This window comes from Eutrigla gurnardus (assembly GCF_963514095.1).
Source record: "Eutrigla gurnardus genome assembly, chromosome: 5".
NCBI classification, from domain to species: domain Eukaryota; kingdom Metazoa; phylum Chordata; class Actinopteri; order Perciformes; family Triglidae; genus Eutrigla; species Eutrigla gurnardus.
The window spans coordinates 18,436,087-18,449,002 of NC_139919.1; the positions used below are offsets into that span (position 1 = coordinate 18,436,087).

The window sequence follows — 12,916 nt, forward strand, 5'->3', positions numbered from 1 at the left end:
GCGTGTGCTTTTATGTGACGCTGTCTGTCAGTCTCTGGTCAAGCTTGTTGTTCATTTGGGCTAACACCGCATCCATACGCTGCAACCATTTAAATAGGGCTTTTATGGGCGAACCTGTGATGATGGGGGCGCTTAGAGGGACTAAAGATCTGAGAAACGAGAGAGGAAAGGTGCGAAAGAAAAAAAACAATCCATTTATTGCTGGAGGGCTGGTGGGAGAGATCCACTTTGATGTTCCTGCCACAGCGAAACCTCCAGAAGCAAGATGCCTGAAAACACGTAAGCTGTGGCTCTCGTATGTTTCTCGGCTAATCACACCGCCTCGCTGAAAAACAGAGACGCGCACCGTTAGGAACTCATCTTGAACCTTAAAACCGCACTCTGACCTCACACCCGAGTTTGAACCCTGTGTGCCGTATTCATTATGGTCTCCCCCCTCCAGGCACACGGCGCTCGCATTTCAGACACCCAACCTCCCCAGCACTTGCTGCCTGTTAGTTTTGATACTGTTGCTAGGGAACTGTCCCCCCGAGGATGTTTCCGCGGGTTCGTGAGTTGGAAAGGTGATGCGCTTTTCATTATACGAATGCTAATAGCCTTAAAGGAGCAATATAACACATTCAGAGCATCGATATAACGCCAAACGTCTACCCGAGTTGCTCTCCCTTCTCCTTGCTGTGTTCACGTAGCCGGGATGGACACGCATGCTTTTAACGCATGTCCGTGAATGTGTGTGAGCCCCACTAGCTCACGGCCACCGCTCTGCACTGCTTCTACATGGCGGTTACAGCTGATGACACCAACGTCTGCATTGCCGCATGAGTGTAGCACCCCCCCCCCCCCCCCTTCACTTCCCCCTCAGGTAACCGCCGTCAGCGCTGTCTTCTCCCTTGTTGTCATCCTAAAATGTTGCACCGCTGCCAACTAGCAATACTGCTTTTAAGCTACAATCTCCAATTACCAAATAAAATAAATGAATGACCCCTTCACCCCACTCCCCCACTCTAGTATCACTTTTTTTATTTTCCAGGTGTTCGTGCTATTGCACAACTCCTCCAGACTCTCCCACAATACCCTCCTTTCTGCATCTATCATCATTTTTGCTTTTCTCCAATTTCCCTTTCTGTTCAAGTAGCACATTTAATTCTCATTGCTGGAAAAAAGCCCACAACTTCACCTGTTCCTTACAAAAGCAAACTTCATGAAGCTTCCTGACTTCTCCGTAGCTTCCTGTGTCACACCATACCCCCTTAAGCAAGCCTATCAGAATAGATTTAGTCTCAAACTTTTCTTTATTTACTGTATTTTGCCAGATCTCTTCATTCTAAAGCTGTCTGTCACCCCATTTACACTCTTTAAATCTCCTTGCATCCACACTGTGTGAGACTGCATTCACTACGCCTTTTATTGGAACTTCCATGATAAGTGAAAAACGTACATACAAAAATATGGTGACATCAAGTAACATCTAAGGAGTCATCCAATTGCTAAATTGTCGAAGTATTGATTTTATATTGGGAGGAAATTGTGATTAATCACATGTCCACTGAAGTGTACATCATGCATCATGAGCTATATTTCAAGTACAATTCATAGGCTACAATTAGTCTATTACTGCTGCTGTTCTTGAAAAAACTTAAGTCCCAGTAATTTGTTTTCCCTGTAAATCAACTTGTTTATGTTTTTAGAATGTGATTTGAAGTTTTTGTAAATCTTTACATTTTGTAGAGCTCAGGAGCAGAGCGTAATAGACAGGCCTACAGGATAGTAGAGGAAATACCACAGTCAAGTGAGGATGATGATGATGCTAGTAGCAGTGAGGAGGAAGGGCTGCCAGAACAGGAAGGGTTATCAAATGCTAGCAGTAGTAACATTGGAGCTGAGGACACTGAATCTGGAAAGGATGCTGAGGAAGATGAGGCTGATGGAGCTGAGGATGCAAATGATGGTGAGGGAGTTGAGGCTGAGGATGCATCACCTAAACCATCACCATAGAACTCAAGGGAAAAGGACAGGCATTGCCCTGGCTTATAAAACAGTATGTAGAGTAGGTTTCCTTGCAGTAAAGCTAGCCATAAAAACATTCAGTGTAAGTTAGTCCTGGATGAATCGTGAGCAAGAGACTTGAGAATCTATACAGGAGAGTGAATTCCTCAATGCTGTTTTAGTTATGCATTCATAAATTAAATAATTTTATAGTTCACATGAAAATTTCACATTTCAATACACTATATTATATAGATTTATTCATTTGTTTATTAAATACGCTTCTACAAAAAATGCATGCTGTCCACCTGAGTGTACATGTAATTATATCTTTATTACATATGGGTTGAAAAAAAATAACGTTCAAACCTTGTATTTCATGCCTAAAGATGACTAAAAACACTTAGTAAAAAAATCCTGACTGAGGTTATCATAATTCATGCATGAAAGGGTTAATCCACCTTCTGCCACAATGCGATGTTTAACGCTCCACATCCATTTCAAACCCACATTCATGTAGGTGTAGCATGTAGCATGTAGGTTTCTTTCTCACCGTGTCTCCCCCGCGCTTGCCTCCCCCACTGACTGCCTTGTTGTTGGGAGCCAATGTTAAACGCTCCATCCCGGGGTTTGGTCTGTCAGCATGTTTGCCGTCGTTTGTACCGTTTATCGCTTTTAGCGCGCTTCGCTACAAGCATCCGCCTCAGGCGTCGCCATGTTGAGAGCTATTGACAGGCAATCAAAAAATGCTCCCAATCTCTTATTATGCACCTTTAAGGAGAAGTAAGAGAGGGCGCCCTTTTCCTCTTCCTCACTTCCACCTCCTCTGACACCTGTTGCTGTTCAGCTGCCGACGATGGTCATCATCATCTGTCGCATCCATCTCCATCGGTTGTTCTGAAGAAGCTCTTCAGAAGTCAGAACAATGAGCAGCAACACGGCTCGTGGAAGTGGGGGGAAAAAAAAAAGACATGACAAGCAATGTTTATTCATGGACATTAATTTATTGGTATTCACGCACCTCAATGATGATCACACGTTTATCTCCCTACTTTGTATGTGGGTACACGGAATGATGCAACAGTGACAGCGTGTGAATAAAAGAAGCGGAGGAACTCCCCACGGGGCCGCCTGTCAACACCCATCGTGTTCAAGACTATTTAGAGGAGGCAGGGTGAACTAAATACACCAGGTGGTTACACGACACACGCTTTGTCCCGGCGTTTCACTCTGCTGCTGTTTGACACAGGCGGCGGCATCTAAATTGACTCTGATGGTCATCCAGCCACAGCAGAGTGGTCGGTCTGTCATCCATGTGATCATCTGATCCATGTATTAATTTCCATACTGGTAGTGGGCCCCCTATATTCCCCACACATGCTGAAATACACCCTGCTCACTGTAGCGCGACTGAAGCTGTGTGATTTGAAGAAGAAGACTCGGCAGAGTCATCCCAGAGGACGCCGCTCTCTCTCTCTCTCTCTCTCTGTCTCTCTCTGTCTCTCTCTCCCTCTCTCTCTCCAGACTTCTGTTGCTGCATGTAGCCAGCCAACAGGCTAATGATCATCACTCCCCTGACTTTGTTTCACAACCTCCACGCTCACTATCGTGCATATGAGCTTCTGTGTCACCTCTCACACAATGACTTGCCTAACCTCAAACACTAACACGTGTATATATATATATATATATATATATATATATATATATATATATATATATACACACACACACTCATATCTTTACTTTTTTGTTGTCGTCTGGACTAATATACCTCATTAATCATTCAAATGTTTCTTGTTTAATGGTTTTTGGATTTTATGTTATTGTCCAGCACTCAATCACTTCTTGCCGTCTGGAGTTTTAAATCTGTATTTAAAAAAAAAAGTTTTCTGGAAAAAAAGGCTTTATACTGTAATAACAAGTGGGTTACTGGCTGCTTTCTACTCTTTGTGTACAGAAATAAAAACTTTGTATTTGGCAAACTCCTTGTCTGAGTGTGCTTTTTGTGTGTTTGACTGCAGTAACGGTTATCCTATGGGACCTGAAAGACAAAATTTAACTCGGAATGGTGCCGAATGCTGTTTATATTCTTGTTTTCTCTTTTTGTACTTGGCAGGATCAATACGCCCTGCTGTTTATCACTCGTCTTTCCTGCTGTTTCACTTTCTACATTCGTACTGATGTTAGTTAAACTACTGATGTTAGTTTAAGGTCCATGCATCTCCTCCCTCAGCTCCCCCCCATGTTTGTTTGGATGGTCACCTTACAACTCCAGCCCCCTCTATTCTGATTGAGCGCCACTGTTTCCCGTCTTATCACAGGTGGCTTCGTCGCCATGGCTTGTTGTGCTCGGGCCCAGTGCGGCACCTGATTGGCATTTGACCTTCTCCCTGACCTTATCCTGAGCTGATCTCTCGCTCGCTACATTATCTTCGCCTGTGCCGGTGGGCGCCGGATCGCTATCTTTATCCGCCCCTCCATTATCTGGTGCACCCTGCCCGTCCTCGTGAACCACGACACGCTCTATCTTTTCATTATCTAACCCCTCTCCACCCGCTCTCCCACTCTCTCGCTCTTTATTACTCTGTTCTGCCTTCACATCTGGATCCTTCTCTGTTTCTGCGTCATCCGCTCCCTCGGTCTCCGCAGGGGCGGGTTTCTCTGAGCTCTCTTCGCCTTCTATCTGATTGTCTTCAGTCTTCTCCGCTTCAGTTTTTTCTTCTGTGGCTTTCTCTGCAAATTTGACGCTCTTCTTACTCGCTGCAGACTTTGCCTTGCTTCCACCGGGCCCCCACTTCTCCTGCGCCGTGTCCCAGTAAGTCTTCTTCTGGCGGGCGTGCATGATGCGTACCCTCTCACCCAGCTTTTTCAGTTCCTGGCGGACAATGGGTTTGAACGCGGGGTCCAATTTCTCCACCCTGTCGAAGTCCCTCTGAGCTTCATCCTTGTTGCACAGTGCAGCGTGTGCTCGTGCTCGCTGATACACCGCCTTAAAGTTACCTACGGGACAAGAGGAGACCTCATGATGTAAACGGAAAATAGGAGGCCAGCATGATCAGGAGTTAGAGGGTAATTAAACCACCGTGGGGGGGAGGAATAACAGCGGTGAGACAGACAGTAGAAGGCAGAAGGGAAGAGGAAAAAACATAAGAACAACCATTTCACATGAGCCTCGACTATAAATAATTCAGTCATTGCAGAAACAAAAAAGAAAACAATGAATTCATTTCGACTGTGATGTCCATGGGTGGGCGCCGGGGGAATGAAAGAGAGACTCAGCAATGCGCTTGTGAATGTTTGGTTTCGTCTTTCCCTGGTAAACAGAGAGATCAAGGATTGTTGCAGCGAGAAGGCAGGAGTTAGCTGAGGGCCAGGCATTTGTACTTGCAACAGATATTTTTAACTCAAAAATGAAGGTGTGTGAGGAAAAAAAAATCTAAAAACCGAGCATGTTTATATATATATACTCATGTAAAAAAAAAGTCTTTTTTTTTCTTCCCTCCCCTACTTCAAACCCTCATCTTCACACTAACATTTATTACCTTTATGTTTCCTCAGCAGCTTGCTGTTGAGTTCCACCACTTGCTGGTATTGCGTGAGCTCCAGCAAACACTGGCTGAGGTTAAGTGTCAGCGGCAGACGCACTTTCTCCAGCGAGTCCCAGTCCTCGCCCTGTTTATCCACCTGGAGAGCACACGGAGAGGATGAGGTGGGTGGGAGGCAATCGGCTGATGAGGGTGTAGGAGGTGGTGGGGACGGACGGCGGGGGGAAACGTTGAGAAGACGAGAGGAGAGAGATGGAGATATGGGGGGAGGAGTGATGGAGGAAAGGACAGGGATGAGGTAAAGTGTGGAGGATTGTCAGAAATGAAGATGGAAGGGGGTTGAGGAGAAGGAGGGAGTTTGACGGCGAGGTGTTGCAGTGAGTGAGGGACAAAAGGAGCACAGGCGAGGGCTGTCTCAGTGTTATATTTAGCGCTCTTAGCTCTTCACTCGCTACCTTCAACGCCACAGCTGCTCTTCAGTAAAAAATAAATAAATACAAAAGAACAAAAGATGATTTTACTCTTTGAGCAACACTACTTTTGAAGGACTACTTTCTGGTCTACAATGCATTCATCACAGTGATTTAGTGGCCTAGTATGGTTGGCATTGAGCTGAACGTCCACCTGGACGATCGTTGTCATGGTAAAAGCTTTTATCCATTCTTCATTTTCAGTTTCATTTTCCCAGAAGATGCTACGGTTATTATTTGTGTGCCTTTGCTCTGCCATGTCATCAGTTACACTAACCACATTCTGAAGGAAGTCCACGTATTCTATGGCCTCCTTGAACTTTACAGAAGCCTCTTCAAATTGATTTTCCTTAATGAGGAAATTTCCTTCATCCTGCAGCAACATGACGAGTCGTAACATCTGCTGCCAGTCCTTCCCCTCTTTGTTATTGGCAGCGCTCAGATTGATCCCGGATTGGTTTGCTTCTTCTTCGTCGTAATCTCTTCCTTGTGTTGGCGTCACCTTATTTCCCCCGAGTTCCTCTTTATGGGTTTCGGCACAGAGGATGGATGGGGGTTCTTCTTGACTTTTTTCATCCCCCACTTCATCTTTACTCTCTGTTGTCACACTTTCACCGTCTTCTTGTTTTCCTTTGTCTTCCACTTCTTCTTCTTCCTCCTCCTTCACCTCATCATGTCCCTCCTTTTTCTCCAGCATGTTCCAGTATTTCTCCTTCTCCTCCCAGTACTTCTCCTTCATGCTGTCTGACAGGGTCTTCATCTCTCGATTGACAAGAGAGGCCAGAGTGATGTCCAGGTGGGCCACCATGTGGAAGTCTCTCCTGGCTTCTTTTTCATTCCACACGGCGGCGTGGGCCTTGGCTCTCTTGTAGAAGCCCTTCACACAGTCTGAGGAAAAACAGAAAGGCAAGCAAACGTACAGAATGATGAGAGAAAAGCATGAATAAAAACAGACTAATTCATGTTTTCACCTTGAGATATTGAATAATAAAACCTGATATGTCTGCTGAAGCTGAGTTGGCGATTTGTCTACATTAAAGTCAGCGTGTAGGTGTGTAAAATTCTAAATGAGAAATCCTTATTCCTCACTGAAGTCTTAAAGCAAAAGTGATTTTTGAATACACGCTTGTTTGCTTTAGAGGGGAATTTATACGTTGTTTAACGTGAAGCTGCAGTCGGTTGGTTTAGCTTACAAGCGTGAATAAGTTGTACCATTTTATTTTTTTTAGCGTGTGGACACTCATGCTCGCACATATCGATTGTGATTCCTCTGTTTCGGCAGAACGGGCTCGAGTGCGTGGTTCGTTACCCACTGATGGCTCAGTTTCTCCTCTTCTTCTGCATTTCATTTCCCTCTACACTAAATCTTCATCGGCCAACACTTAAGCAGTTTTCTTTGTCTCCTCTGGCAGAAGCTGAGAATCTGCAGCGAGCCACCAGTCGGGAGCTGGGCTGTGATAATATGGGTTTGATATATGGAGGAACGACCACACGAGTGGGTTGAGCTCAGGAAAAGGATTGAAGAAGGGAAAGTGAACACCTGGTGACGCTGGTGTGGGATGGATGACGGCGGCTCATTACTGGGACTGAGTTCAGAAACTCCTGACCATCATCCCCAGTTCAAAAACCAGTTTACACCCTTCCTTCTCCTTCCACACAGGCTCAAACACTAACATCATCCAGTTCACAACTGTACGCCTCCCCACCACACACACACACACACACACACACACTCTCTCTCTCACTCTCTCTCCAAGACCAATATAAAAATCTGGGCTGAGGGACAGAGTAAAATAAAGGCTGCCTCGGTGGATCCGGTCTCTGGGTGAGGGGCATAATTCATAAGGCTTTGAAGTGGAGACTATGGCAGCATGTGAGCTCCTCTAGGATTATATGAGTAGCCATGAGTATGACAGTACAATGCCCAGGGCTGCTCCAACTGTAAAACCCTTTGTGATGTCAGCCTCAGCCTCCCACACGCGCTCAGTGAATACACAGCAGCAACATACAACAGCCAGTGCAATAAATCAGAGCCTGACCCGTCAGCTTTTTACAACATTGTGAAATTAGAGGACGTTATTATCCAGTAATAGTAACTCTGTACAGGCATGTTTCTCGTCTCTGAGCAGATTTTCATGGACAAATAGTTTGACATTTTGAAAAACACTTGGTGTATAAGCGTCATTGTAGGTTAAAAATAATAATAATAATAATATTAAATGGACCTGGGGAAGGGGCTGCAATATTCAGAGAAATTGTACGAGAAAAAAAACTTGAATATTATAGAGATTATAAAGTCATAAACTCCAGACCTTGAGGATGGATTTATTTGATGATCTGTTGTATTGCGTCCTCCTCATACCCAGCAAGTGAGTTTGTTTTCTCGCAAATGTATGACTTTATAATGTCAGAGAATACTCTTGTTTTTTTCTCTTAGACTTGTGAGGTTTTTTTCTTGTATATTTACCCGTTAAATCTGAGTTCTTTTCCTTGTAACTTTAATCCAGAAAAGTCCGATTTTTTTCTCTGAATATTGCCAAATATTTACCTTTGTGTTTCTCCAGTAATTCGGTGGCGTGGTCTATGACCTCATAATACTCCTCCAGCTCCAACATACACTGACAGTAGTTCAACTCTAGGGGGATGATCATTCGACCCAAGTTAATGTAGTCTATGTCACCCGGCATCTCCTGCAAAGGCACAGATGGAAGAACAAGAACATGATCAGCATTCTTGTATTTGTTGGCATCTTCTACACATAATTGAATCATTTATAGGAATTCTGTAGGATTCAATATGTTCACACAGGCTCAAAGATGACATGACAGGACACTGGGACACCCAAAAGCATCAACTCTGACAAACAGAGCTTTTATAGCCGTTTGCACACCGGCCAATATCTGCAAAAACCTCCAACATCAAACTTGTGAATATGTCTCACACACAATAGAATCCTCCACACTCTCTCATCTAAACATCTCATACATAACTCCCCCTCATGTATTCCTCCATCCTTACAACCCCCTCTCATCCTAGACAGTGCTCCACAGATCTCCCCCCTCTTTCCTTTGCCAGCCCTCTAACCCTTCTGCCTGTAATCAGGGACACAGTGAAGCAGAGCAAAGCAGGAACACAGGAATCTCCCACTGGAAATGAGCTGGAGTTGCGTGTCCCAAAAACCTCAAATTCTGAGAAAACATCATCAACAGTGCACATCACACATTTTGCTCCCTCTCTCCTGTCTTTCTGCTCTAATCCTTCACTCACTCTGGACTGGACTGTTTTCAGCAGCAGGACGGCCTCTTTGTACTTGCTGGCAGCCTCTCTGTATTCTTTCTGCTTGACCATCACGTTGCCCTGCATGTGGAGAATCGGCACCGTCTGCAACTTCTCATCCTTTTCCATCATCCAGGACTCTCTTTGGTAGGACATGGGGTCTCCCACCTGGAAGCCGCAGGGGCAGGAGGCGAAAAACGGCAACAACAAAAAATAGTCAAGTCCACCGATGTAAGCACAAGAGAATAAGAGAATAAGTACAAAAAAATAGCTGTGGGGGAAAGAAAGGAAGTATACTCAACTCAAAATACTTGATTTCAAATTCAAGATACTTTATACCTCTATTGCTTGTTACTATGGCTTTACATGCAAAACATATGATCAAAACATGATACACGTACAATCAAGTACATTTTCTAAAAACCTTTGAGCCTAAATTCTAGGAATGCTGGCTGAATAGGAACATTTTTGCTGTGAGCTTATGTTTACGGATGTTAACCTCTGAGAAAAGCTGACAATTAGAAGCTGCTTGTTCTGCAATATCATCGTCTGCTATCCACTGTGACACACTGTTGGCCACTGGTGCTTACCTGCAACAGCTCCATGATAAATATAAGCGGTTGAGGAGTCCTCATTAGCTCATCCAGCTCTGGGAAACCGGTGGAGTGATAGTTGAACATGTTTCCCATGCCGCACATGTGTCTCTGGCCCTCTAGTGGGTCTTTCCCTTGAGCAATTAGCCTCATTCCCTTGGACACGATAGGGTACAAGCCTGTGTGCTGCAAAAATGAAGTCATCAACAAAAGCAGAAACAACTGGTCTGCAATAAGACACAGAAAACACTTAATCATGCTAACCCCCCCAGTGCTGTCAGTCCTAGAAGGAAAACACAAGGAATGGCCACAATTTAACTTGCAAATTGTGTTTTTTCTCCTGAAGGAAAAACCACTAAACTTGGCACAGATTCCTCTGTTGTGTTTAGAATACCGAGCATGTAGGCTTCAGAAGATTGATTCATAATGAAGAGAAAACGCTTCCCTTCCTTGCTCATAAACACTCATTAAGACCTCTTACAGGGGCCTGATATTCCAGCGTATGCGTGCGTGAACTCACAACGGCATCGCACCAGAACTCTGCCACCTCTCCGGTCCTCATTGACATCAGCAGGGTCTCCCAGACTTCCATCTTGAACATCTTTCCGATGAAGATTTCCGCCGGCCTGCCAGCCAATCGACTGTCATCAATGACCGTTCGCTCAAAGTCGTCCAGCAGCGTCTGGAAATGGAAAACCAGCTGGAAGATGGAAGGAGGGAGCAGGGGGACAGGAAGAGTTAGACCCCCAAGGCTTATATTGACCCATTATTGGAAAATCCTGGGATTGTCTTTCAGGAAATCCTGGAATAATACTGCCTATGTACATTTATGCATTTTTTTATTTCTCCTATTTGTTTTATATATCTGACATTGATGCATAACAGAGTACAATATATTAAAACATATAACTGTTTTACTATATTTCAGTCCCTCCCTGTGAACTTCTTACATACATGCTGGTTTTCATTATGTCTTCCATCTGTTTGGGTGCATGTGGAAGACTTAGAAAGCCTTCTCCATTGGTCTGACAGTAAAATGATGCTGGCTTCATGTAACTTTCTATTTATAGCTTGACAGATTTTTGTATAATGGCATGATAACTGTGTGAGCAAATGGGAATCACCCACCCACACACACACACACACACACACACAGGTGAATTCATGCTGGCATTGTCATGGAAAATGTTTGTCACAGTGTCCAGGCTTGGTGCCATATGGCTGGATTTGACTTGGAAGGGAGAAAAAAGTCGGCGACCAGCGGATCAGAGGATGAACAGAAACACAGACACGGTGCCAAAAACATGTTGCAATTTGGTTGACCAAATGTTTGCTCTGTGTGTGAGAGCCAGATACAGAATAAATTCCCTCACTTAATGAATAATTCAACAGAATGTAATTGCATTGGGCAATACAACATATGGCTAAAAATAAACTAGGAATATTAATACATCACAATGGCAATTATGCAAAAGACTAATTTCCTATCAAACTGAGTGAATCTATTACATTTTAGGTTATCAGATTAACTCTGACTTGCTACCTTTGTCCCAGGTGCAAAATGTGGCAGCGGTCCTTTTCCTCCTGCAAGAATCTTCTTCTTCACTCCGGTGTGATCGAGAAGGTATGTCTCCTCCATTATCACTCTGCCTTGGGCAATACCAGACAGAAAAAGCGTGTGGTTTTTAATGTGTTTTTCCTCTCTGGATCTGTGTTCTTCTGGCTTCCTAATTAGCCGAGTGGAGAGAGTCTTGGCTGGTTAGCTGCTCTCTGACAGATGGTGGGATTAGGCCGGGTTTGGAGGTGGACACTTTAATCTGGGGAGCTAATCTCTTGCCTACCCCTGTGATTGGTGGGCAATCCCCGCAGAAAGGAGCAGGACACGGGCGGGGATGACCGCTCTGCCCACGAGAACGGCCCAGATCACTCTCGAACAAGTTAAGATCATTCTGGAAGGAGAGTAATTATGGTTTAGTGATGCAGCTGGTGGGAGGCCTTTACAGCATAGAAGCGGGTGGACAGGAAGCAGCTCTTTAACCTGTAACAGTGACGATCTTGGTGTCATCACAACTTGAACAGTGATTTTGGGGGGGATGCTTGACATAAATGACAAAAACGACACACAGAGTTAATAGTTAAATAGTTAAACATTTGGTTGGTCACCCTGTCGATTATTAAACAAACTGTCTCAGCTCTAATTTGAACAGGAAGCATTTCAATATGTGAGAATATCACGTAAGCCATTCATACAATGTAGAAAAAAGACACATAATTGACATTTTGCTGTATTTGATTTGTTAAATTTAAGCAGCTCTAATGTTAAAATCCAGTAAGCTTACTTTGGACCAATCATGACTGCAGCCAGCCCTGTCTTCTGATTGGTTGAAAGGTAAAACATGCTGCCTGTGATGGTTGGATCATTTAGTTGAAGCTATGGAGCCTGGAGAGCACACTTATAATTAACCGTGCTTAACCCGCTTACTTTGCTTATCATATTTGTGCAGTGATGGAAAAAGTATTCAGATCTTTTACCACACTGTGATAATACTCCAACAACAAGGAAAAACACTGAATCCAAAGCCTTAGTTAAGTAAAAGTATGCAATAATTCTCAGTACTTAAAGTCATTGTGCAGTGAAATGTAATGTTAAGTATTTAAAGGTGCTGTGTGTAAGATTTGATGAAGTTGCAAATTTACTACAACTTCCCGGCTGGACATGCTGTGGTAGCGATCTGTCAATCATAATGTAGCCCCGCCCTAAAACATACACTGCTTAATTGTCTATTTTCTGTTAATGGGATCGTAATTTACCCAAAGAAAATCTTGCTATAGAAGATTAATGTTTATAATTTCATGATTACATTGTTTAGGGAGGGAATTAATCAACTGAGGGTCATTTTCACATAGACATCTACACAATCAAACTTCATTTTGCAACCAGAGTCACTGCCCCCTGCTGGTCATTAGAAAGAATGCAAGTATAAGTATAAGCCTATTGTTTTTGGAGTAATACTGCTGCACTGATGTATATGTTGCATTGCAC

General features: G+C 43.9%; 1 protein-coding gene across 1 annotated transcript; it reads right to left on the bottom strand.

Annotated features, from left to right (window-relative positions):
- Nucleotides 1–3,839: 3,839 nt before the first annotated feature.
- Nucleotides 3,840–11,640, bottom strand: LOC311013433 (uncharacterized protein). Its single transcript, XM_084009507.1, has 8 exons — nucleotides 11,417–11,640; nucleotides 10,394–10,573; nucleotides 9,871–10,059; nucleotides 9,272–9,448; nucleotides 8,553–8,694; nucleotides 6,282–6,892; nucleotides 5,532–5,673; nucleotides 3,840–4,989 (listed from the first exon to the last, which is right to left on the bottom strand). The coding sequence occupies exons 1-8, from the start codon at nucleotides 11,510–11,512 to the stop codon at nucleotides 4,271–4,273; spliced, it is 2,256 nt and encodes a 751-aa protein (XP_083865633.1). The 5' UTR covers nucleotides 11,513–11,640; the 3' UTR covers nucleotides 3,840–4,270.
- Nucleotides 11,641–12,916: the final 1,276 nt, after the last annotated feature.

Coding starts and splice junctions, on each gene's coding strand:
- LOC311013433 (XM_084009507.1), bottom strand. CDS start 11,512: ATGGAGGAGACATACCTTCTCGATCACACCGGAGTGAAGAAGAAGATT. Junction 8,695..9,271: donor TGAAAACAGTCCAGTCCAGA/GTGAGTGAAGGA, acceptor GTGCCTTTGCAG/GAGATGCCGGGTGACATAGA. Junction 4,990..5,531: donor GCTGCTGAGGAAACATAAAG/GTAATAAATGTT, acceptor CTTGTCCCGTAG/GTAACTTTAAGGCGGTGTAT.